Source organism: Chanodichthys erythropterus, chromosome 10, assembly GCF_024489055.1.
Source record: "Chanodichthys erythropterus isolate Z2021 chromosome 10, ASM2448905v1, whole genome shotgun sequence".
Classification (NCBI taxonomy): Eukaryota; Metazoa; Chordata; class Actinopteri; order Cypriniformes; family Xenocyprididae; genus Chanodichthys; species Chanodichthys erythropterus.
In genome coordinates this window covers 16,845,414-16,872,846 of record NC_090230.1, presented here as the reverse complement: position 1 = coordinate 16,872,846, position 27,433 = coordinate 16,845,414, and the positions used below count along the sequence as shown (strand labels likewise).

Genomic DNA, 27,433 nt, shown 5'->3' with positions numbered 1-27,433 from the left:
TTTAGCATTACACAGAGTGTGTAAATTTGTTACATATAATTAATATAACATATAATATGATGCGAAGGAAACTGATGAATTGCATTTCAAATGAATGTGTTCTATTGGTCCAGCACAAATTTTGCAGTACAAGAAGTAAGTTGGTTAATTTTGGTAATTAATTGGGAGCATCCTGGGAAAAAAAGTGCTCTTCCAGCAGTCCATAAAAGTTAATTTGATTTTTAAAAGCATTATCATTCATTTGTTATTGGCATATCTGAAAAAAAGACTTTATTTTATTTCTGTTTAGCCAAGAATATCAGTTAATTTCATCCAGTTTCCATATTTATTAAATCACCCCCCCCCCCCCTTTTTCCATTTTCAGCACTGATTTACATTCAACAATATCCCGCTGTTGATCAACTCATTGCTCTTTTGCATCTTAAAATCATATTTAACATTTTTAACTACTATGTAATCCTTTCCATGTATTCTTTTAAACTAGCAATATGTCACACTCCGTCATTTCAGTAGTTTGTAGTGTTGTCATGTCTTCATCTGTCTGTTGATCTCCATGTTAGCGTTCATGACCAGATTGTGTACATTGTGTCTCTCACATTCTGTCTTTAGATGACTGTCTTCAAATAAAGCATTTCTCTCCATCCAATCCATCATCAATCTGTTGTTTGTCCTTTGTCAGTTTTGTTTAGCTGTCTCTATTCTGTCATTTACACATCCAGAGACTGTGCCAGTGGCACATCATGCAGGGTTGTGAAGAATGTTGCCACAGATTTTGATAGACAGAGCCACTGAAATAGGGGCGGCAGACACATCAAAGACCTAGCAGCACTGTAAAACCTATGGCAGGTGTGTTGAGTCAGCAATTTGTGTGTAATCCTGACACCATAGGATGTTGAGATCAGGCAAAAAGTGTATACTGTGCAAGTTTGAAACAAGTTTTTTTCCTGCTGCAACTTACAGTATATCAGTTGTTGTGACAGCTTTACTGAGTTAAACGTACACTGGATACATTGGAGAGGGCACGGGATCACAACAATTTGATTTACCATTCACTTACATGAAATTAGATGCTACTATTAATAGTTGAGTTCTTTAACCGCTATTCGCACTCAGGCCCTGTTTACACTCGCTAAGAAGTATTTTGGTCGATCGGATACAAGTGCAGGTGTAAGCGGGGTTCTAAAGCATTTTGAGCTTGTCCTCTTTCGACCACTTCCACAGGTATTCAAAAACACATTTGAACAGATTGCTGTCATAGTGGAAACACTCATGTAGTCGAATGTGTTCGAACAGCCACAAAATACCCTGACCTAATGTGGAAATATAATGGGAAGCTCACTAGCCAGATGGGATTTAAACTGTCAGTTGAAGACCCAAGCTTGGTTTGAAGACGAAAAATGTACCAAGCACAATGTTCTCTCACCACTCCTGATTTCTTACAGGCACTTGCTACATTCGCTGTGGTCTTGAGGCTGTCAGAGCAGAAATCCGTAGTCTCTGCTCGCGTTCATATGTAAATAGCATGAGCTTATTTTGTACTTTAGATCGAAAAAGCCCATACATTTACCCACCCATTGACCCTTCCCTCGAAGAAATCAGGACATAAGTGGAAAAAAGAGGCAGATTAAAACATCAGGTGTAAACAGGAATGTTGGTGCATTCAAGTCATGTCGAAAAGATTGTATTTACGAGTTTAACGCACATGAACGGCACCACAAAGTTGTAATTACCAGTGGGAAGCTCAGAATTTTCTTTAAGCCCTGATCTTTACGAGTTGGAGGCATGTCAGGGAGAAAAATATTTATAGTTATTTAGCAGTGACATTGTCAGACTTTTTTTAATAAGCTAATTCCCTGCACAAAATATAATGGAATTGTAATATAACAAATATGTAATAAATATTACAGTGACTTAATAAATTAAAAAGGAAAACACACCTGATACACATTTGTTCTACATTTTAGATTTTTTTTTTTTTTTTTTTTGCAGTTTTTTGTGTAGTTATTAAGATAAGGTACACCCCCATTTTGCTCCGACAAAACCTGACATCATAAACACGACTTTCCACCTGGTAAATACAAACTTCCCAGGAGGACTTGAACGCACCATGCGTCTCCCTCGTTTTGTGATTTGATCGACCAAAACGCATCTTTATTTGCCTAGAATTAAGTTATTCAGTAATTAAAATTCATATCTCTGCTATGATGACAGGTTTTAATTGGTAAAGTTGGTAAGTTGGCATAAAGTTAAATATGTCAAGGTGGTGAGATTGCAAGTAAGTTTTGGAATTTTTTTTTAAAGGAGTTTAATTTTTTAATCTTGTTAAGTAAATGGTGTATAAGAAGATGTATGGTAATCATGATTATTATACGGCTCTGTGGAATACTTGATTCTGATTGGTCAATGGCGCCATCCAGCAGTGTGTTATTCCCCAATAACAACCGCTAAAAACAAATAACACAGGTTCATCTGGGTAACTGATGTCTGCAGCACTATACGCTTACTAAGAACGTTTTTTCCTTGTGGAAGTTTTGCCTTTGGTGAGCTAATAAAATATTAAAATGCAGGCAAATCAATATTTTGTGTACAATTATTTAATTACTCTCTCTCTCGTTTTATATGAAGCTGCTGCCATTTTGCAACTATTGTTAATCTCTTGTTAAATGTATTTAATCTCAGATCAATATCTATTATCCCCATAATTATTTATGTTGCAAAATGCCATGTAATATTTGGTATGACATACCGTGGTATCTCTTAAATGTCAGTCTAGTTTGAACCATAGATGGTTTGAACTTGCTGCGCTAGCAACTGCTCTCTCTATGGAAGCTTTGTGTTTAAAGCGCTAATAAAATATTTCGACCAATATTTCATGTCTAATTATTTATTTATGTGGCAAGTAGCTGTGTAATAAGCGGGATAATGTACATCCAGCCAGAATAAACCTCAGCTTTACACAAGACCTTATCTGTCGGGGTTTATTCTGCGATAACAACCGGCTGGATGTACATTATCCCTTACTTAAAGAAATAATAGACATGTTATTTTATAGATAAATGATAGAAAGAAATGATATTTGATAAGTATATATACACACGCTGTAATATGCTTGAAAACGTATTCTTATGTATTCAATATGAAATAATACACTTACTTGATGGTTACAATTCTCAGCTTAAGTCATCACAACTTTGTAAAATTTCTTTCTGGTGAATGATTTATGTGATGGATAAGCTGAAGTGATGTCACAAAGCTTAAGGTTACTGTGACTGAATACAGAAAAGCAGAGATAAATTGAATCCCCTTAAGATGTCCTCATTTTTAACTTGTGAGCAAAATGCTCTCGTGCAAGTTAAAGATAGACACTTTCCACTTTGCTAATCCCATCTAACAGGATAGATGCTGGTGAGAGGATCTTGTCTCATGATAAGATCATTACTGAGTTGCTCTCTGAGCTTTGGTGTTCTCTATTAGACCCCATTAAATCAAAATGAGACATTTGTGAATTTTAGTTTCGAAGCCATTTATATGATAGCATACAAATAAAAGTTAACAAAAACCTGTTTAAAAGACAAACACATTTAAAATTCTCTCTCTCCTAGGAAAAAAGTACTAACATTTTGATGACTCATCCTGTGCTACACAGATTTGTCCAGTCACACAAACTTCTCTTCCAGATGATATGTGACCCTGGACCACAAAACCAGTCATAAGTCACACGGGTATATTTGTAGCAATAGTCAACAATACATTGTGTGGGTCAAAATTATCGATTTTTCTTTTATGCCAAAAATTATTAGGATATTAAGTGAAGATCATGTTCCATGAAGATATTTTGTAAATTTCCGACCGTAAATATCTCAAAAATGTATGTTTGTGAGTGGATATGCATTGCTAAGGACTTCATTTGGACAACTTTAAAGGCGATTTTCTCAATATTTTGATTTTTTTTTGCACCTTCAGATTCCAGATTTTCAAATAGTTGTATCTTGGCCAAATATTGTCCTATCATAACAAAGCTTATTATTTCGTTTTCAGATGATGTATAAATCTCAATTTCAAAAAATGATGACTGGTTTTGTAGTCTAGGGTCTCATATTATATATTTATAGCCCATCACAATCAGAGCAGATGTGTCTGGCATAAAGCAACGAAGTATTGATATTATAGGCTAATATTATATTTTGTATAGGCTATCGTTACAAAATAAATTGGCGCTCAGAGTCTGTGCAAGTATATGAATTAGCCAATCGTTTTATTGAACAGGTTCAATCAAATGAACCATCCGAGCAAAACGATTCATTAAAATGAATCATACTAATTGATTCTCTTAATGAATCATATTAGAGAAATAACGTTTGCGTCCGCATCAGTGTGCAATACTAAGGGTACGTTTACACGATAACAATGTATTAAAAACAAAAAAATTTCCTTTGCCTTTTTCTCATACAGACGACAATATTACAAAAATTATCCCCATTCACACAGATCCACGAAAACTATTAAAAATGCTGTATTATTCATACCAAGCCAGTAGTTGGCGACGTCACTTTGTAAATAAACACTACAGACTGAACACGTAATACAAATACGCATCATGTCTCCATTTTCACAAATTCGCGTTTTTGTAGTTTACATGGAAACAATAAATGGTATCGTTTTCAAAAACTTGCACTTTGAAACTCATTTTTAAAAGTTTGCATTTTAAGGCCCCCAAAACAGCATTGTCGTGTAAATGAATGACCGAAATGCATAAACGCATTCCGTTTTTAGTTGAAAACTGTTAGCAATGAAAAAATAAATTATATTAGCTGCAACTTTGGTTAACAGTATAACTTTATGTAGGTTAACATCCTGTTTTTATGAATCATTTACATTTTTATTCATACAGTGTTATTACTAATGCAATACATTTAAAAAAAAAAAAAAGCTTAAAAATAGATCAGTAATGCAGAAGCAATGCGACAGGGAAGCAAGCACAGTTCTTGAGGGCTAGTGTTTTTTGACTGCTGAAGCATAAATGTGTCTCAGTGTGAGGAATCTGTGGGTCTGTGGTTCTGTTCTGCGTCTGCAGAGAAAGTTTGTGTCTTCAGAGTGACAGAATAGTGCTTGGCCAGCAGAAAGGCACAGCGGCGTTCTGTGTGAAATGCAACTCAGCAGAGCATCGCTGCAGGTCTGAGAAACGAGGGGGAAATATATCGGGAGAAGCTTATCGCAGTGACAGGGTCGTTTGTCTGCTGGAAAGTCTGGCTGTCTCTCTCCTTCTCGCTTTCTCTCACACACACAAAACATCGCCTTCAGAGCAGGTGATGAGCTCAGCTCAGAGTTTCTGTGGCCATGAGCTTCTTGCCTGTCTCTGCTCCTTCAACAGATGGAGCTGGTGTAGGAAGGGCTGGGTTGGATGATCTAATTTTGGTCCTGAAGATCAGTCTATCTACTCTAGAGTATAAAGTGTGTGAGAAGTAGCATTTGGTGCTGTATATTTTATGATTCTTGGAACTACTATAAATTTTTATATATAATATAGCCTAGTAGGGCTATATGTGCAACACACTAAAATAGAATAAAATAATATGTGTGTAAATAAGTAAACTCGTTTCAGACAAAGCGTCAAGTCTGTTTATCCGTGGGGATTTTACAGTTATATTGTTACGCCAGTAGGTGGCGACAAGTGACTGTATTTTTGTTTGAATAATGAAAGCACTTGTTCAAAGCACTGATTCAACAAAACAAGAGACTCCCTGCGTTCCATTTGGAAGGGCTCATCCCTATGCCCTAATATCCCTTCAAAGGGTTTACCCTCCGGAGTGAGAGTTTCGAAGCGATGAAGGGTCTAGGGGTCAAAAAAAACCCTTTTTTTGGAATGCACTTCTGCATCATCTTAACGAGACAATTAAGGAGGCACCTTTGTCGCACATTTTGTATGCTGGTTGACCCCCCAAAAAAAACGCTCTGAATGATGAGATGAATAGACTGATGAAGGGAGCTGTAAAGTACAATGTCATTTTGACCATAATAATGTACCAATTCTAACTCGTATAAATATTACAGTAGTATAGAAAAATACTATACATTTAGAGGTAAAATCGAACTTCGAGCCTCCTGTACCCATTCTGTGACGGCAAACAACTTCCCTGTGCAAAGGATCATGGGGGCCCGAAGTGTCCATCAGTTGTACCCTTCGAAATCCTTCATGCCGAAGGGCCCTTTGAAGTGGCCAGTTTTGAGCACTTCGGTTTGGAACGACCCTTTAATATGCCGGCCATGACTGTTTTCACTCCGAAGTGCCCTTCGGAGGGCGATATATCCCGTTTGGAGTGCACTCTACCTGAGTGAGTCATTGAATTATTCAGTCAAAAGATTTGTTCAAAAACATTGTTTGGATTAGGAATGAAAAAAATTCACCAATTCAGGGGGCTGCATCCTCCGGTGGTCGCATTTGAAGACTGCATACGTCATCAAGTCAGTCTCATTTAAGAAAAGTAACCATAATAAAACTGACTGTTATTCTTCGCGAGGTGTAAAATACTGTAATTTCTTTATTACTTCGCAATCTAATGGTTACTTTTCTTAAATGAGACCGACTCAATGACATATGCAGCCTTCAAATGTGACCTCTGGACGATATGGATCCTGAATTGGGACACAGCTACTAGGTGTGTTGGACTTGAAGCGACGCTGCGCAGACTGATCAGTGTGTGACATCACAGTACCGCAAAAGCGTTTAGAGAGCAGAGGGCTCTACATGCTTTCGAATCGCTCTCGCTGTACTTTTTGATTTCATACACCGATCGACCTGCGTAGTATTCATTCAAGTCCAACACACCTAATATGAGAGAGTCATTGAATCACGTTCAACTGACTTGTTCAAATCACATATTCACGAACAAAACAAATAAGTGAGTCATTGAATCATTCATTCAACTGATTCATTCAAATTGGGACATTGGGAGCAGACGGCTGTGCCAGTCGATCAGGACTGAAGAGAGTAGCCCACCTTGCTTATATATATATATATATATATATATATATATATATATATATATATATATATATATATATATATAAAAAAAACTTCCAGCATGCCAGCTTATGAAGACTGAGCCAAGATGATCTCAATATGTGTGATATGTTTCTTACCAAAATTTGAATATGGATTTTAAAGTTTTATTGGATTGTTAAAGGGATAGTTCACCCAAAAATGAAAATTCTGTCGTCATTTACTCCCCCTCAAGTTGTTCCAAACCTTTATGATTGTCTTTGTTCTGCTGTATAAAAAAAGAAAGATATTTGGAAGAATTTTTGTAACCGAGCACATCTCACCCCCCATTGACTGCCACAGTACTCTTTTACTTGGGTAAAGTTGGTTTTATATTGGCACATTCGGACATCCGTATTCAATAGCCTTGTTAATCACACTACATTGGACATTCAGTGGACATTCACAATTTAATATGCCATTAAAAAAATACTTTTTTGATCGACTGTGAAAAACGTTGAAAGTTGACAATCATTGGTTGTCAATATGTCGCTGTTTGAAATTCATTAATTTATTGCACATTTATTGGAAAGTCTAAATTTATCAGAAGTCCGAATGTGAGAATATAGAAACAACTTTACCCAAGTTTCTTTTTTCCCCTACTATGGTAGTCAATAGAGTGCCCCAGGGATGACGCATTTTTGTAGGCCAACCCGGAAGTTAGCGGCGCACGGGTTCCCTCGGTTGAAAGCCTATGCATTTTTCCCATAGACTTTTGGAAAATCGCAGAAAATAAGCTCTGTGTTTAACAAAGGGTTATGACACTTACATGTTTTGTCTATCAAGATAATCTTTACAAGTTAACACAACATTTATAGATTTTGAAGCCTAAATAAAGTCGTCAGATATAAAAGGCTAACAGTAGGCTATAAACGGACTACAGCACACCATGGTCGCGGATCAACGTCGTCACCACCAAGCGTCCTCAAACTGTATTTAAAAAACAATTTTATTTACAAACATGCTCGCTGATTATGATATGCGCTGTGTATGAATACTTATCCACTTTTTCATGAGAAATGCTGTCCAAATGTCCCGTTTTTAATGATGACGTCTGAAGTCCCCGCCAAAGGAAGTAGTCCCTTTTAGCAATTTGTTAGCAACCGCCGATTTTAAGAAAGTAAAAGTTTAAAAAAAATCACAAGTGGGTTATAACTGGTGTGAGTTTAGAGTTTAGAGTTTATTGCCATTTGCACAGGTACGTTTCAGTACAGGTACATTGGAATTGTTATGCGTTTCTCAAGAGTCAAGTACCAAGTTAAAAATAATACATAAACATAGAAATAGTACATACATACACACACACACACCACATACACATTCTTCATAAAACAAAGGAACAGCTAGTCAATTTTAAAAGAAATTCAAAAGGAAGAAATACAGAAACAGTATATAAATAACTTTCCTAATTTAAATAAATACACATTATAATAAATAACGATAATGTTATGCGTATAAAACTAGAACTCTTAATATAATAGATTACTATTAAACTAATCATTACGGTAATTAAAAGCAAGGGATAGGATACTTTTTTCCCTCCTTAATGTCTTGTGCCACTAACCTGACAGTGGCTGGAAAGAAACTGTTGAACAGCCGGGCCTTGTGGGTGCTAATACTCACAGGCCTACGATGCCTCAGGTTATAGCCTGTGTCCACCCATTTAAACAAAGCATAGGCTGGGTGGTGTTTGTCCTTAAGGATGCTCTGTGCTTTCCTTCTACAGCGCTGAGTGTATATGGTGTCCATGGAGGGGAGATTAGAGCCAATAACCCTCTCAGCAATTTTAATGACTCGTTGCAATGATTTCCTCTCAGCCTGGGTGGTGCTGCCATACCACACTGTGATACCACTGGTGAGAATACTCTCAACGAGCCCTTTATAAACATGGGTTAGGGTTTGACCTTTAAGTCCGGCCTTCTTCAATACCCTGACAAAGTGCAGCCTCTGCTGAGCTCTTTTCACTGTTGCAGCAGTGTTATTAGCCCAGCTGAGATTTTCAGAGATATGAAGTCCCAGAAACGTATGGCTGTCAGTCCGCTCCACCTCAATCCCCTTGATAGTTAGAGGCTGTAGGGGAGGAGGTCTTCTCCTAAAGTCCAGAATAAGTTCCTTCGTTTTATCAATGTTAAGAACAAAATCATTGTCCTTCCCATAGACAGTGACCCTGTGAACCATATCCCTATATGTTGACTCATTACCGCCTCTGTTGAGGCCGAGGATGGTTGTATCATCTGCATATTTAATGACGATGTTATTATTGTCCGAGTTGGTGACACAGTCATATGTATATAATGAAAAAAAGTGTAGGGCTGAGACAGCAGCCCTGTGGGGCTCCTATACTCACTGTCAACTCAGCTGAGACCTTCCTTCCCATCCTCACCACCTGTGGCCTGTGTTTTATATCATAGATCAAAACGTGAAAGTATTTAGAGGCTTTGTTAACCAGACCTTATTTCAGGCAATTTAGCAAAAACCCATTCAAAAAACCCATAGACTTTACGGCGTTGGAACCAGAAGTCCAAAACCCTTCCGGGTTTTGCCTACAAAAATGCATCATCCCTGAGGCACTCTATGGGGCGAGATCTGCTTGGTTACAAACATTCTTCCAAATATCTTCTTTTGTGAACAGCAGAACAAGACATTTACACAGGTTTGGAACTACTTGAGGGGGAGTAAATGATGACAGAATTTAAATTTTTGGGCAAACTGTCTCTTTAATACGCATCTACACCGGACGCAAGCGGCGCAAAGCGTCAAAAGACAACAGAACCCATTTTAATCAGTGATAATGTCTACACTGGACACAAATTCCCGACAGTAAACAGATTCCCCGTTGTATTTCTGACGTAGTCCAAGTGCTTTGCAACGGTCGGCTTGTCGCGTTCAGTGTAGATAGCTTTTAGCTGTTGCGACGCGATAAAAGTCGCGTCTGGTGTAGACACGGTGTTAGCATCAAATTAGAAAAGATCATATTAATCTACATTTCACTGACTGCTCTTCGCTAACTCTGCCCCATTTTAATTTCCTCCAGCTGAATGCAGAGAGTGTGACATCTGACCTGTTGCTGTCCATCATCCTGGTGTCCGTGATTCTGTTGTTGGTTCTTTTCGGCGTGGCCACAGCTTTGGTCATGACGGTGAACCGACGGGCTACACGAGGCACCTACAGCCCCAGTCGACAGGAGAAGGAAGGTTCCCGAGTGGAGATGTGGAATATTGTACAGCCTCCACCAATGGAAAGACTCATCTGAGCCAATCAACCAATAATCAGCCAATCATGTTGTTCGCGACTTGTTGGCTTTACAAGACGAAGAAAGAAAAGGCCTTTTTATTCATTGATCATGTGGCAGCTCTCATCAGCAAGATAACAGTCTTACAAATGAACATTTTTGATTGGACAATCTTCCACATAATGGATGTTTAATTTATAATATTATATGATGTACACCCATCATAGGTATTTACCTCTGAAAAGCTTTAGGATTCATTGATTTGTGAATTGTGAAGTGTTTATAATAATAGTAACTTGAACATCCAATGCTGCTCAACAATCACAGCTAGTTAGAACATATTTAATAGTGTTTGGACCAATGTGATTTCAGAGTGGGCGGGGCTTATCATGGCTTAATTTTTGCATCGCGCCTGGTCAGGACGTTTTAAGGTTTTATATTTGTGTTTTTGTGCTGCCAGTGAGCTGTAAAAGTGACATTTGTGAGAAAAAAAAAAAACCTAATCACGTTCACATCAAGGATGAGAACTATAATGATAATGAAATAGATCTAAAAATCGTTCTAAATATAACAGAATATCAGCCAGAGTCCATACAACGACTATAACGGCACAGAATTTGAGAATTTGGAAAAGAGACATTGAGACATGGAATCTCTGTTGGATTTTTTTTCCCAGCTGAATGAATGATAACAACATTGACAGCCAATCAGAATCCATTCTGCTTGAGCATTTGAAGTGGCAGACGACAAACCTGCAATGTGCATAAACTGAGCATTATCGTTCATTGGTGTAGATGCTAATATATTTATCATTGTTGGTGTGAACAGACCTTAAGGGTTAGTTCACCCAATTACTCACCCTCCTGTCGTTCCAAACCTGTAAGACCTTCACTCTAGGGATGGGCATTTTTCCAAAATATTGTATTCAAATATTTGGGCTCGTAAAAAACGAATATTCGAATATTCGTTTATTTAAATGAGGTTAAACGAGAAAGACGTTATTGTTTCATATTCATCAATATTTTGTAACCATTTCTGAACAAGCTTACGATTAGGCAATATACACAACAAGCATACATTATATCTCATTATATTCTTTTAGTTCAAAGCATTAAACAATATGTGTAAACAGAAAATATTAAGAACAAAAGCATTTAATCTCAAGCAGCGCGAGCGGGAAAATACTAATAAAGCGCCCGTTATTGTACAAAACGTACATAATACACTCGAGTCAGTATATGGTTATCGTGTTTATATTGTTTCACATGTTCATGTTGAGAAAAACAATAATATCCACATGCTCGGGTGAGAAAACGAGCCGTGCTGACAGACGTTGCAGAGACTAAGATAACAATACATAACAGTGTGCTAAGCTAAGTTTCTAACAGTAGCACTGTGTTTTCTGTTCGTAAATATATCTCGCGACGAAACTTAAAGGAAGCATATGTCTCAAAATAATTTTGCTATCAGATAAGTTATCATCTTTGCTCACGCGGGGATAACTTACAGCTGCACTTACCTGACGTCGTGAATGCAGTGATGGACAGCTGTCTTTCCTCACTCGACGGGTATTTAGATTTCATGTGCTTTCTCATTATGGTGTTGATATTATGATAACTCCGTTTCATTCATTAATTTGATCAAAAGTAATTCCATTTTGTAAGATAATTTTCATCGAATTAATTCCAAACTGCGCGAGGTAGATGACATTATGTGATGATCAAATAAAATAAACTTGTTGAACATGCTCCACAGCGCCACCCGGTGCATTTAGTTATAACTGCGAGTTTTAGTGCTCAGGATTTATCATGGATTCACTGCATTTACAGCCAGCAAAGCAACATAGGAGAATGACAGGGAAGAGAAGAAATTGTTGAATAAAGTCATTATTTTTTTGTTTTTGCATTCTCGTCACTTCATAACACTTCCTTTCTGGGCCTTGAAATTGGATATGATGTTGCTGTCTATAGGGAAGCCAGAAAGCTCTCGGATTTCAACAAAAATATCTTAATTTGTGTTCAGAAGATGAATGAAGTTTTACAGGTTTGGAACAACATGAGGGTGATTTTCCTTGTTAGGTGAACTATCCCTAAGACTTCTATGTCCGTAATTTGGGGCATGCAAGAAAAAAGTGCACCTTTTTCCAATTTATGTATATCTATTTTATCGTGTGTGTGTGTGTGTGTGTGTGTGTGTGTGCGTAATAGTTTTTTCTCGGGTGTATGCAAGTCTCAGGATTTTTTGTCATGCAAATGTTATGACTTCAGCTCTGTAATAAAAAGACTTGAATTTATCAAGTTAATTTGATTTTAATCAACATTTTATGAACTGCTACAATAGAAACAAACATGGATTTGTAATAATTTGCTGCTTGTTTTGTAAACAACAACAAAAAAAACTGTAAAGAAATCAATATGAAAAAACAGCATCAATTTTTTTTTCTTCACCTGCTTAATGCATTTTAAAAATTAATATTTTAATCTCTGATTTAGTTTTTTTCCACCAACATACCTTTAGAATCACTTGTTTAAATTCAAAAGACACAGTCATAAACATAACAATAGTGGTGAAAAAATAGTGAATCTACCCAGGTGAATTGTATGGACATGTATAATTTATTTCAGTTCACAATGCATACAGTGGTACCAGTAGTTCCTGTAACAACACATCAGACTGACCTAATTTGCACTTTAAAAAAAACAAAAAACAGAGCATGCGGCAGAGTTCTACCATCCAACTTCATTCACTCAAAAAGTACTTCAACCACCACAAACTAATCTGATCACATGATGATTCCATGTACGTACCAGGAAACATTCAAGAAAATTAAGCAAGAATGGTGCGTCTATCATTATATTGAATAAAATCAGCTGTACAGACTTTTTTTTGTGTAGAACATTCAAAAGCACAGTCTGGAGAGTCCAGTGATTCAGCTACAGCAGCTCATTACTCAATTTACAAAAGAATTCAACAGCAAAACAGACAGAAAATGAAGAACGTCACAATACTCCGAAGTAAAACCACACGAATGGTACCATGGTCATAGAAGTTGACATCATATTTGTTTATTGACTAAAAGAAGAGCGCTCATGCATCATAAAAGAATTCCCAGCATTACCAAAAATACTATAGAACTTGCAACGAAAATGCACATCAATACCAAGAGCATATGTAAACAGGAAAGAAGCAAAAAAAATATTTTAGCATGTTCCTCAATTTATGTGCTTACTATCTAGTTTCAAGTAGTGTTTAATTTTAAACAGCTGGTGAACAGTAACTAGTTCAAATTTATTGTAACTGAGCGAAATTGCAAAAATAATGTTTCTCGTACAGGTTTCCTTTAAAAAACTTTAAAAATAAACACTTGGTAGTTTCAATGCTGCAACATGAACTGTGACCAAATTTCAAATAATGCTAAATAACATTAAAATTAATTGTATGTTCTCTACTTTAATAAAAGGAAAACAAATGTAAATTAGATATAGAAAAGGGTTAAATACCTTTACAAGGCAAAATTCTAGCTATTCTGAATTTTCAGTCATCACTAAAGAAATAAAGAAACCATTCAAATTACAGAGCACACGGACGACAACAAACCAAACCATACATGTTTTTCAATTACACAGTATCAAAAATAATAACGACAATAAAAATACGCAGTGAAAGAAAATGTAAAACTGATCACATAGCCATTCTGTGATACTTCGGCTGAGGTTCTGTGTGCTTGATTGGTACTGAAGAGGCTGATGGTCTTTCTTGCATTAACCAAATACCAATAAACAGGTTATTAGGCAAAAAAACGGTTTTCTGACATTCTTACTAGGTATTTCAGGTTTTGGTTCGAATACCAACATTATGCGATTTAGAAACCAGTAAATAAAATACTAAAGTACCTGTGATAAATATGAGCACTGTTCCAAAACCTAAAGAGCTGTCTATGGCATTAATGTATGTGCATAAAGTTGCGGTCACATTTACCATAGGTTGGTGAGTTTTTTGTTTGTTTGTTTTTTAAGGGTGAAATCCAGTCCTTCCCACAGAAATCTACGCATTCGGGAATTTCGAATGAGGGCAGAAAAAGTTCAGATTCAAGATTCAAGGTTCAAGGTTCAGGGTTCAGGGTTCAGGGTTCAGGGTTCAAGGTTCAAGGTTCAAGGTTCAAGGTTCAAGGTTCAAGGTTCAAGTTAGTCGTGTGGATTTGCCTTGTGGACCAACAGAAAGCTGCTTGGTTTGAAGATGACTTCACACATCACTACACTATCGACAACAGACAACGGACCATTTCTGCCCACAAAAATCGCCAAAAAGTTACTAATGAGACCGCAATTTTATAACCACACAGATAAAGAGTTGCTGTCTATGTAGAGTGACTTGAATCAGTCAGGAATGAGATTCCATTCATGAAGGAAGCTGCCTATGTAGGAAGCAGCCACTCAAGCAGATGAACTCAGTTAAGGCACAACCTTGTATTTAAATAGAGGATAGGGGTACATTTCTTTTCAGAAGTTCCCTTAAGTTCTGACAGTTAAAAATAGTACACTTAAATGTGATCCTTTCATTTACAGGAAATACTTTGAGCAATGTAGGCAAAAACTATTAGCATTTTTAAGTGAAAAGAATAGCTATTTTAAGGTGACGATTTTTTTTTTTTTTTAAATATACGTACCATCAGTTGAGACAATTACATCAACTACACGTCCTGCATGTCATGTGGGTACTACCGAACAAAAATAGACATGGACTAATAGCCACAACACTCTAATTTTGATTTCTTACGGTCTTTAACCAGAAATAAACAAATGGCATTACAAGTTTCTTGATAACACTGATTGGGATTTGCATAGTTCATCGGGACATCCGATTTGTTCAAAGGCCGAAGGATATATAGTTTCAGGACAGCTTTGAGCTAAAGCCTAGCTTGATTTGAGACAGGGGTCCTAAAACTTCGAATGCTTTTACGGTCACATCGTTACCACAACAGATTACACAGGAGGGGTGAGGAGGGTCATTAAAGTGTCAGACAGAATGGCACGTGTCCTAAATCACTCTGCTCAACAGCCTGAACAATTCATCAGCCACTAAAGAAACAAGTGCTGGATCTAATGACCACTTCCTTTTTGGTGCAGCAGTACAGCTTTGAAGGTGACGTTCACAGCTGATATAAATGAGTGAAACAGAGGACAAGCCAAATATTTCCGTAACTAAAATCGGTACAATTTCGCAAGCAGTTCTATTGTATTCTAACATGCAAATGTCAGTAGTAATAGGGGGCTAGTTCAAATGTCAAGCAAGATTCTCTTTCAACCACAATGATAGCAGTTCATGTAAAAGAGAAAACTGGCCATAGATGAAGATGCCCTCCATCCGGTTAATATGCATACTTCCCTACTATATGAATGGCAGTGAACGGCAATGACGACAATACGGCGGATGTAGAACGTTTGGATTTCAATTTCATTCTACACACATTCATACTCTATAGAACACACTTTTTATGAAGGTCTCAATGTCGTTCCTCATCAAATGTATGTAGTACCTACTCACCTAATTTATGCTAAAGCTGCTACAGCACCCCTTGTGGCAACTCTAAGATTGCAACGTGTATTTGTGTTACGTTATAAATTTCACAACTTGTGCATTTGTGTTCTGATACTTGCGCAGATTATATTTTGGGCCTTAGACTGAACTTTGTACTGAATAAAAGATCAATAAGGGGTTTAAAATATACATTTATTTGTCAGTAACAAGTTGTGTTTGCACCAAAAAGTTAATATACTATGACTGTCATTTTTCACGCTATTAGTCCTTTAAAAAAATGTAATTTGGATTATTGTCTAGGCTGCATTTAAATACTTAACATCTTATCTGGGATAAAAGCAGAAACCTGAGAATTGTCTTGAAAAAAAATATTTTTTTTTTCTCTTCAAAAATACAGCAAATTGAGAACCAGTTGTTCATCTGGCCTAGATAAATCTCTCTCTTTAAGACGCATTGCATGCAAAAGGTAGTGATAGTAATTAGCAAGCTAGCCAGCTACAGTGTCACAGTCAGAAGCAAATGAAATCTGTTTAAGGCATCATATTAAGCTGAGATTCGCTCACTATTTAAATATTTTCGTACGATTTAGTAAAATATACAGAGAAGTTCGCCTCTCACCCACAGTGATTTATCGAAACAGTGATTTGAAACTATTCAAGTGCAAATCATCTGCTGAAATAAATAAAACTGGATGATGAATATTGATCTAAATCCCTTTAAACCTAATTTTCGACCTTTCCGTCCACCAGTTCTTATACTGTTTGTGGTTTCGGACCGAATGTGAGAAATAAGAGGACCGATCATTCACATTAACTACAAAGCACCTTTGCAAGTAATTCTTGCAAAGAGTGCTGGTGTGACATCAGAGGACAGCGTAAATACAAAACGAGAATTGTTAGATGGGAGTGTTAGTCAGTTTCTCAGGATTTGTCCAGGCCGGTGTTGTTTTGAATGTGTGTGAGCTCCTGGTTGCTTTTGATGGCCATGCTGATGCGACACATGGACTCAATCTCCTCTAGCAAGCCTTTCTCCTGATTCTCATTCCCTCTGTTTTCCATATCCGTCTCCTGGGACTGGTTTTCCCTCTCCCAAGGTACGAAGACTGAAGGTTGCCCGCCTGTTGCCCTGTGCTGGGCATGTTCCTGGTGGGGCCTCTGGGTTTTTCTGGAAAAGACCTTCTGTCGGGAAAGGCTGCGGGCTCCTGGGTGCTGAGTGTCGGGGCTCAGCTGGGCGTCAGCAGAACTGGTGGATTTGTCAGCATCACCAGGTGCCAAGAGTTGAATTGTAGGTGACTCAGGAAGAGAGTGCCTCAGTGGGACTTCTTCATTGGCAAGGTTATTGGGAAGGGTAGGACGGAGAGGTAGGGAACAAGAGCTGGCTTGGCGTCGAGGCGAAGGCGGGAGATGCTTACCGTGAACGGCGCTGTCGTCTTGACCCATATTCCATCCACTTTGTTCTCCATTTCCTACTTCACAACCAGCCTGAGCAGGGCTACTTCCCAGAGGGGATTTGCAATTTTTCTGGAAACAGTACAAATGACACACTCACAAGGCCATGCACACAATCGTGTAAAAAGCATCAAAACAGACCCTATAACACTTCCTTAATATTAAAAAAATAACAATGGTTATTTCATGTTGAACAATAAACTCATTTAAAATTGTTTTAAAATTTTAAGTTTCCAAGAAGTTTTTAATACAATATTGAATTTTTATAAAAATAAATATTAAATAATTAAAATAATGAATACATTAAATATTTAATACAATTTTAAATGATTAATAAATACAAAAAACTGTATAAATAACTTAAAAAATATTTAAATAACTGAATTTTTTTTTGTATTAAAATAATCAATCAATCTAATAGTAAACTCTTAGTTTAATTTAATGGTAATGGTTATTTCATGTTGAATGTTAATTTATAATAAATGTAAAAAATTATATTTTTATTAAAATTTTGAAACATTTAAAATTAAAGATTTACTAATAAACACAAATTCAATTAAATTAATAAATAAGTAAAATAATCAATACAACTAATTAAAACTAATTTTAATTAGATTAAATAAATACCAGTTATTTATTAATATCAAGTTAAAAAAAATTAAATAATTAAAATAATAAATAATTAAAAATACAAAATAAATAGTCTTCCCTCACCGTGGAACTGTAGTCCAGGTCTTCGATTGATCTGAAGAAGTCCAGGCTTTTGGCAGCAGACATTCGCCCTTGCTCGATGTGGGACGTACTGAGAGAGTCCAAAATCTCCTCCAGCAGGTTCATCTGGCCCGTTTGAGTGGCTTCAGACTGAAACTCTAAATCAGAGTCATCACTGTCCTCGTTGTATGACGGCACCTCCCCGCTGTCTTCAGAGGATATTCTGCTCAAACAGACACAGGTTGTTAACTCAAACATCATGTGGGATGGAAAAAAGCACCAGAGGGCAGTGTTGCCTTGAAGAATAGATGATGTTTACCCCGTAATTGGGTTGGAAAACACACTGTAATAGAGTTTAAACCCTTACCTGCTGGCTGTGTCGTCATTGTTGTCGTTGTAATTGTCTGGAAAGCAGAGGCTCATGTGTGGGGACGACTTTGGATTTTGATGCTAAACAGAGGATTGAAATGTTAAAATCCCACCTAATCTACTAAAGCAACACAATTACTGAATGAAACTTTGCATGTCCCCATTACAGAGCGACAACATTAATTCCTGTCCCCGGCATAGGTGCTTGGTCTGCTAATCCCTTGGCTTTTATAACACACCTGTGTAACACATTTAATTGGCAAATTAAAGAATTGAAGCATTATAGGGCACCGCTTCACGCTGCGGCCCCAGGCTTTAGGGTTTGCCATTAACTAGCCATCCACGACACGTACACACACACACATGCACACGGCCACTCACTAAAGTAGCCCATAAACTGCCGTTTGCCACATTATCAAAGCACATTACTAAACCAAAGCCCTTTTACTGAGCCCGAGGCGCGAGAAAAACTTCACGCTACGTTGCTAAACGGACAGGGTTGATAAGATCAACTGGTCAAGTCTCGCCATAATGGCTCGAGCAAAAAGCTTCTTGCCATCTTAGGTAACGGTGCCTGCCGAATGGGTTAACGGCCACCCTATCCATAAAAATAGCTAAGAGATGCGTGTACTGAACACTTTGCCATTGGAATAAACAGGAACACATGTTGGGCACTGATTGCCCCACTCGCTAGTAGCCGGCAGCTATAATGAAAGCGATTACGGGGGGTTCAGGCCTTGAATCCTCCAAAAGGCTTTAATGGATTCCTGTGTCAGGGCCATAAATTTGGCCGGCAAGCCACTTTGGCTTAAGTGAAGGGGCTGGATGCACCTGCGGAACTGTGTCACATTCATTTGGTGTCAGCAGGGTGTGTGTGTGTTTGTTTGCCCTGCAACACTGTTTGCAGTTATGTAGCCCCTTGAGTTGCAAAGCGGGCCGTGCTGTTCAGAGAGCGGCCCCTCTCTTGCGCTTTCTATAAGCGGAGGTGTTTATTAAAACAAGGTGAGTGCAAGCCCTCTGCAGGATGGCAACACCAGACCAGCATCTCAAACACCTTCTACTCAAACAAAAAAAGAAAACTCTCAACATATACAGTCAGGTATATGTACTAAAAAAGTAGAATCGGTTAGATGGCTAAATGCTAATTATTCGAAAATAATGATATATCGGATTCATTTTTTTGGTTTTCAGCAAACCATTTTCAGAATGATCGTTCAAGAATTGTTAGTAAACTTTAACCTAAAAAATAAAAATAACTTTTTAAAAACAAGTAAATATAAGGAGTTGCTTGGGCAAATCTAACTGCTACAATGCTAAAGTAATTGCTAGGCTAATGATTTGTGGTTGCTAAGGTGGTCAGGGTGTTTTTAGCATGTTGCTATGCAACTGCTAGAGTGTTTTGGCTAGTTGCTTAAAGAACCAAGTCAAAAGACATTAATATTTAGGGTTATGAGTGTGAAATAATAGTAATAGTAATGCTAGTCTTAAGAAATTGCTAATTACGCATCAAGATGACACCGCAGAGGATGCTAAGAGGTAACAATAAAACAAAGTCAGGCCTAAGCTTTTAGGGCTGGGAATTGCCACAATTTTCACGATTCGATTCGATTACTATTCACATGCTTTCGATTCGATTCGATTCTGATTATTTTGGATGGAGAATTTCAGTTACAGTACATGGCAAATTTTCTAGAGGAAAAAAATCTCTCAACTAATGCTGTAAACTACACATGTAAGTCAGTTGGTACTACTACAATAATATTGAAGGTTAAATTAACTTATTTATATACAACACTTAAATTACAATCAATGATGTTTTTATTATAAAAAAAGTTTAGAATTACATAATCATATTTCTACTCCAATTCGTTTTTTTAAAATATAATCATTTAAATCGCAGCTGTCATAACGGATTTATTCAAACATGTATTAAATATTGAAGAACTTTAAAAATTATAATGAATATGTAACGGTGCATAGCTATATTTATCAGAATGTTGCTTTCTAGAGTTCATTTTTCTAGCTGACTAACGAGTTTATGGGCACTGAATGTTTTTCTGAGGTAAATGTGACGTTACGTGACATTGTTTACAAGCCGTTTTATTGACGTCTTTCCGAGGTCGAATCACTGATTGAGCGATTACATGATACGGATTTCACTAAGTTGTACTGTATATTTTAACATACCTTCAGATGTTTAGTCATATTTATTTCGCGCTGTAACTGGTATTAAAGAGGAGGAGAGGATGTTCACATGCGCTCGTGCTGCCGCATCTCTTTAACTGAGGCGCTAAAGCGATCGGTCACATTAAACAGCGCCAAAACGGTATTTATTTTTTGAATCTCATAATGAGATGGACATCATTTGAAATCTGAGACTTTGCTTCATATCAAAAGTAACAAAGCACAAATATTATTGCGAATTATTGGATGGGAGGCGCTACATATTCTGCTCATTCATCAACTGAAAACAGACTAATCAGGGGATTTAAGAATCAATATCGGTTCGTAAAAATAAGAATCGATTAAAATCGATTTAAAAGCCCTATAAGTTTTACAATCTCTTCATTCTTTAATTTTCTCAACACACACAGCCAGGTATATGTATTAAAAGATTATTTAAAAAAACCTGATATGTAGACTAAATGCTAGGCTAATTAGCTTGCGCTACATTACTATAGTGCTTGCTAGAACACTGATTTGTGGTTGCTAAGGTGTTTAGAGTGTTTTTAGCATATTGCTTAGCAGTTGCAGTTGTGAGGGCCAAGCTAAAATAAGTTTATAGTCAAGGTTATGGGTGTGAAAATAATAGTAACAGTAGGGCTGCATGATTAATTGAAATAAAACTAAAATTGTGTTACTGCAATTATCCAATCAAGGCTGTGATTTAATTAAAGACAATATATAAATATAATAATATATTTAGCACTGCATATCAGAGTGAAGCATGACACTTTTCTTTTACACGTGAGCATATCATGATTCAGAAGCTTTAAGGGCTCTCTGCGATATCCTGCCAAAATAAAACCTTGTTATACTGAAAAATAAAATTATTATTATTTTCTTCTTGAATAATCTTTTTATTTTTTATGCTGAAATATCACAATAATATTATAGTAATTATTACAGTAATATTCCGTATTTTGTTTAATATTTTTTTATCATTATTAAAATCATACTGATATATTATACATTTTTTGAGCCAAACTATGCAGCCCTAAAAACAACCACAGCAAAACTGGAGCTTAAAAAATATATCTCATTTTAAATTAAAATTGAATATCTTTTGCCTCCCAAATTGAGTAGTAGCAAAAATGATTGTCTTAGCAAATTGCTAATTACTCTGAGATGACACAGCAGAGGATGCTAGGAAGTAACAATGAGACAAAGTCGGCATTAAACTTTACAGTCGCTGCATTCTTTCCAAAGTGAGTCAAAGTCAAAGGCCAGGAAAAGAATCAGGATATGAAATAAAATAATAAAACCCGTTCGAGCCACTGTTCCGAGACAGGCCAAAACCGCTGATTTGGAAAACAAGCAGACATGTGCCCATTTGCTTCTTTAACGTGTACCCTAAATCAGCGCGGACGTATTGAGCTGCCACAGGTCAACGTCTGCTCCTTAAACTGCCTGTTCAAATCTACACGGAAAATGGGCTGTCTTCAGTCGAAGCGACGAGCAGACATCACGCTCTTCAACAGAGACTTTAAAACCGTTAAAACTTCATCTCTCTTGTCAGGGCAGGCCGTTTTAAGAGAAAATCCCATTTTGCTTCTAGCGTGGCCAAGTTGTAAGAAGCGGCAACAGGGCTTTACGTTGCAGCCAATCGTCTCGTCGATTTAATAGCCAGGCTTACATTATATATTTCATATGCTATTTCAGACCAGGCACTGATCTCATGCGCTTGGCAGGGTATGGAAAGGGAAGATATGCCTGGAAAATGCAAACAAAACCCCTGCGCCTCCAAGCCAAAACTTAAGCCAGCATCTGCTGAGCTATTCAAGCAGTTCCCCTTTAAACAAAGCCCAGGACCCATTCCCAGGCAACTTCCCTCCAACTGGCTCCAGCTAAAAGCAACTTTCTGTATATCAGAGAGCAGGAGAGCGCAAGAAAGAGTCGGGATGTGTGTGTCGTTCAGAAACATCCAGTAGGTGGCACTTTGGTTACAGCCGACAGGGCTTTCTCTCCGCCTGCGAGCTTAGCATCTCCTTCTCATCATCGTCTCATGCAGATGTGCGGCTTCTCTCCGTTTGCAGCGAAACGTCCACCGGCCAAAAGCGCTTTCTCTCCATTTGTACGTCAATGTTTTTTGACACCCAATGAATCCATCTCGACTCTGGCAGTCCTCCAGACCTACACAGTTTCACAAAGCTCCATTTCACACATTCTCACTCACGTTCACCCATCCATACAAACAGCCATGAACCTGTATGAGATGAGTTTAGAAAGAATAAGCAATATCTAAATAGAATTTCATTATGAAAACACACGCATGTGTATTTAAATGCATTTAAAAGAATTTCAAGTAAATATAAAACCCATTTTACTTCTGTAATGTGACTGATTTTTGAGTGAAAGGATATTCAACGAGAAAAAATATAGGGTGAGACTTGTGCATCGTAACTGATCAATGACAACATGTTGATTACCACTCCAAAAAAAAAAAAAGAAAAGAAAAAAAAATTGACATTTACTTCCTTTTCTTTGAGTAAGCAAAAATCTGGGTTACAGTGAGACACAATGGAAGATAAAGGGGCCAAATACTCATTGTTTCAATTGTACAGCGACAAAACAAACAAAATGAGTATTAACATGATTTTAGTCTGAAAAAAAAATCACATTTTCAGTGTAAACATCTCTAGTTTCACTTCATTGCCAAGACAATGTAACAACTAAAACAGTCTTTTTTATAACTATACAGCTCAAATAATACAAATTTCAAGAGAAGAATTAAACTTATAAATGTTTACATAAGATTATAAGCTTTACATTTCTGCCTTTAAATTCTCCCAAAAAAATAGCCACATTGACTGTAAACTTTATTATTTTTTAATAAGAAAGTGAGGAAATTAGTCTCTTTTTTTGTGCAGTAATCAACACTGTCACAAATGTTGTCAACTTTTATTGAACCAGGAATATTTCTTTAAAAAAAATCAATCAGGTTCATTTTAATTTCATGACACGGAGAGTTAACCCTTATTCAGCAGCTGTAACGCAATCATGTTTACAGTGGTCACTGCTTAGGGCGGTATGTAAATGAAGGTGGAAGCCCATAAGCCGGAGCAGGAAGTGTGTATGAATTATACACAACTTGAACAGAGCTTTTTGGACTCTTTAATATGCAGCGCTGCTGAACTGGCCACGGCTATAGGGGATCCATCTGCCGGCTTCATCCAGAGAGCGTGTGTGTGTGGAGTCATTCCCCAGAGGCTGTGTGCCACTCAGAGGAGGCAGCCGCAACACACACACACACACACCCATAGCTTCAGTCGGCAGGAATAAGCAGGAGATAGAGATCGGCTCCACTCTGCCCCAGGCCCTGCTACTGACACCCAGTCTAGCTTTCACAGGCCCTCAGGCTCGACCTGAAAACCAGCCCCTTATACTGTACGCCACATGGATTCGGCGCAGTGAGCCAGAGTCAGAAAACAGCTAAACTTTTCTGTGAGTGCAGCAAGTGTTCTTATAGCATTTGTGAAACTCCACCGGACTTATAAACAAAAATGATCAAAATAGCAATAATATTATATTATATTATATATTGCTATTTTGATCATTTTTTTGTTTAGAAAATGTGTGTGTGTATATATAATGTATGATATAATGTATGTATATGTGTATATATATCTGTATATATGTATATATATATAAAATTTGTTATTAAATTGCTATTTTTATATTATATTTTTATTATTTTTACATTATTAGTACATAGTTCAATTAAAGTATAATTAAAATTACTATTTTGTTAAAAAAATATTAATTTAATATTTTATGTTCAAAATCCTTAAATCAAAAGAAATACACACCTACATATTAGATTCTGATTGGTTGATTGTGCATTCTGCAGTCTGAATTGCAATCTATCACTAAACTGTTATCGTTTTCCCATAAAGATGAGCTGATTTCATGTCTCTCGTGTAACTCTCTCTTTCTTCTCACATAATAAAATAAATTCGACCTAAATCAATATTTCATATCCATTTATTTATTTATAATGTAAAGTCAACTTTGCATCAGGATCCTGATCACCTTATTTTTGGCTCCTAAAAAAATTAGACTTGACTGAACAACATATATATATTTTAAAATAAAACTTCAAATTTATTCCACAGATAATTTAATGAAAATGTTTTGGTTACACTTCATTTTAAGGTGTCTGTGTTAGTGTAGTTATACATTTAAGTACTGAGTAATAATAATTAACTACATGTACTTACTATAGGGTTAGGATTAGGCTGTGGTTAAGGTTAGTTGCATGTAATCATGCACAATTTAAAGTAATAGGTTAGTACTAATGTAACCATATGTAACGAGTAACAAAGATACTACAAAATAAAGTGTTACAAATGTTTTTACTATATTAGAAAATACAAAATAGAAGCATTCCCACCAGTGGTCTCAGACTTTTGGACACTAATATGGTCTGTCATTATACTGTAGCATTTCTCCTGTTTTAATGAACACCAGCAGAAGTACATTGAAGAATAGAGCGTGTTGGCCTGCCGCTCAGACCCCCGTCACCCTGTGCTCTTTTGTTCTCTGTTAGACGGTAACGATGACTGAGCGGCAAAGCAGATTGATTTGCTCATTGATCGCGTGGAGGGTCTTTGTGGCTGCCACGTCCACTCTGGTGCACAAACAGGAGAACATGCGTATGTATGTGATGAACCCGAGAGCTCTGATAGTGGGTTCCTCGGGGACGGGTGAGTGGAGGGAGTCGGCTGCCACCTTAAAAAAGGCTTTAATTGGAGGACCTCTGTCTCCACACCTTTTCACATCGCCTATTCTGTTCTCTCCACCTCTCCCCGACAACAAGGATGCAACTAATAGCCATGCTAATTAAGGGCTGGATGGAAAGTCACCGGTCATGATGGCATGCAGACAGGAAGGGATCAGGCCAGCCGTGGCTTTTGTCCAATGCCCTTCTGACACGGGCCGTGGAGGTGTGAGCATGTAAGGGCAACAAGGGCTGGCTGTTCATGCCGGAAGTGTAGCGGAAGTCAGATATTTTTACAGCTAATCCACACTTGCACCATTCAGCTCTGAATTTTTGATCAACATTCACGTTGCTGAGCTGCAGTTGTTAAAGCCTCAATATAGAGACTCAATAACAGAGCAAAGGACACTTTTATGGTAGCCTGCTGATGAGTGTGTGTCTGACAAGGCAATTTATAAATAGTGTGTACCTGTAATTTTTATTTTTTAAAATTTATATGAAATGCTGGACACCTGTATACAGCTCTTCCATTTACTCTCTGAAATAAATAAGTAAATAAGCAAGCAAAAGTTTGGAGTAAGATTTTTTTTTCTTCTTTTAATAAATTTTATATTTTTATTTATAACTTGCTGAATTATGCTGAAAATCAAGCTTTGCAATCACAGGAATTTTATAATATATCAAAATAGAAAAGTTATTTTAAAATTTGCAATAAGATTTCACAATATTTTTATTTTTACTGTATTTTGGATCAAATAAATGCAGCCTTGGTGAGCATAATAGACTTCTTCAAAAAATTAAGAGACTTCTAAAAAAGTCTTTTCAACCCCAAACTATTGAACGGTAGCCTAAATAAATAAATAAATTTAAATGATATACATTTATTATTAAGATATAATTTATATATATATATAATTATATATTTATATATATATATATATATATATATATATATATATATATATATATATATATATATATATATATATATATATATATATATAAAGAGAGAGAGGGATAGAGAGAAAGAGAAAGAGAGAGGTTGAGGAAGAGGGCAGATCGATGCAGCAAGAGTATCATGGGAGTCCCTGGGCGCATGGCCTCATGGTTATGGGTGTCAGTGTGAGGGACAAAGTAGGAAGGCGCGTGCATGTCTGATCTTTTTGGGGTTCAAAGGTGTGTTAGGGTGCAAGGAGAATAAAACCTACAGCTACCTAGCTTAAACTAAAACTAGCAGCAGTCTTTTACATTAATTTAATGTAAAAGACCAATAGAGGATGGAAAACGGTCATGAAACCTGAAAATGTGCTTTTATAAGTGAATGCCAGGGAAAAAAAGACACTAGGAAAGTGTAGGATATTGTGATTTACCTAAGAAAATTAATGATGCATCAAAACTGCAGCCTTGTTGTCAGTCCAAAATCTGGTTTTGTGAAATAACCGCGGCCTATTTCGGTTGGAAATGGAGGCAGGCCAGTGAATGGTGTGAATCCAGGCCACCTCCTGCGTCTATGGGAGGCTCACCGCTTCCCTGCCTGGGCTTGGCAACACATCACTGAATCGCACACGCAAGACACACACTACACACGGCCGCTTTAGCCACAGCTGTCAATCAAGGAGCCCCACGTCGGTTCGGACTTACTGGTGTGCAAATGGCCGCTTCTTTCAGGAGGCGGACTGTCCGTGAACCCCTTTCCCTCTATGTGTGAGTGTGTGTGAAAGAGTGTGTGTACGTGCTCACCTCTCTCCTCTGAAGTCTCCTGGGTGAGAGGCTTTTAGTGCTGGTGGGAGAACCTGCACAGTACGGGCTTTCCTCCTCTTCAGCGTCCTGCCGAGCAGCAAAAAAAAAAAAAAAAAAAAAGAGGGAAACTGAGAAATCATACACAATACTTGCTTAATATGTACCCAGTTTTATCATGTGTTATTCGAAAAGGTTTCTAACATTCTTCAAAATATCTAATTTTATGTTTCACAAAAAACATAAACAAAAACACATTTTAAGAAATGGTCATATTTGCCATTGCCCTGCAAAATCTTGCAGGAAATCTAGTCAATTCAATAGGAATTTAGGTAATCTGGAGTTTCGCAGATTTCACTCGTGTTCATGAACAGAACACTACTTGGTTTGAAATTGACTTATGTGTAAAAAGTGTGTTT

General features: G+C 37.1%; 2 protein-coding genes across 6 annotated transcripts in view; one reads left to right on the top strand and one right to left on the bottom strand.

Moving 5' to 3' along the window:
- crb1 (crumbs cell polarity complex component 1) overlaps window positions 1-10,763 on the top strand; it is a 29,009-nt gene extending 18,246 nt beyond the window's left edge. Inside the window, exon 13 of the mRNA XM_067398714.1 lies at window positions 10,074-10,763. Coding sequence (XP_067254815.1) covers window positions 10,074-10,292 — 219 coding nt within the window. The 3' untranslated portion in view covers window positions 10,293-10,763. The remainder of the gene's footprint in view (window positions 1-10,073) is intronic.
- Window positions 10,764-12,062: 1,299 nt separating this feature from the next.
- Window positions 12,063-27,433, bottom strand: part of dennd1b (DENN/MADD domain containing 1B) — a 108,053-nt gene continuing 92,682 nt past the window's right edge. For 3 of the 5 annotated variants that reach the window (XM_067396288.1, XM_067396287.1, XM_067396289.1), the window contains 4 exons: window positions 27,018-27,104; window positions 18,336-18,418; window positions 17,972-18,191; window positions 12,064-17,329 (listed from right to left, as the gene is read on the bottom strand). In XM_067396288.1, the coding sequence (XP_067252389.1) occupies window positions 16,730-17,329; window positions 17,972-18,191; window positions 18,336-18,418; window positions 27,018-27,104 (990 nt within the window). In that variant the 3' untranslated portion in view covers window positions 12,064-16,729. Of the gene's footprint in view, window positions 17,330-17,971; window positions 18,192-18,335; window positions 18,419-27,017; window positions 27,105-27,433 lie in introns of all 5 variants that reach the window. The other 2 variants (XM_067396286.1, XM_067396291.1) reach the window with 1 other exon arrangement.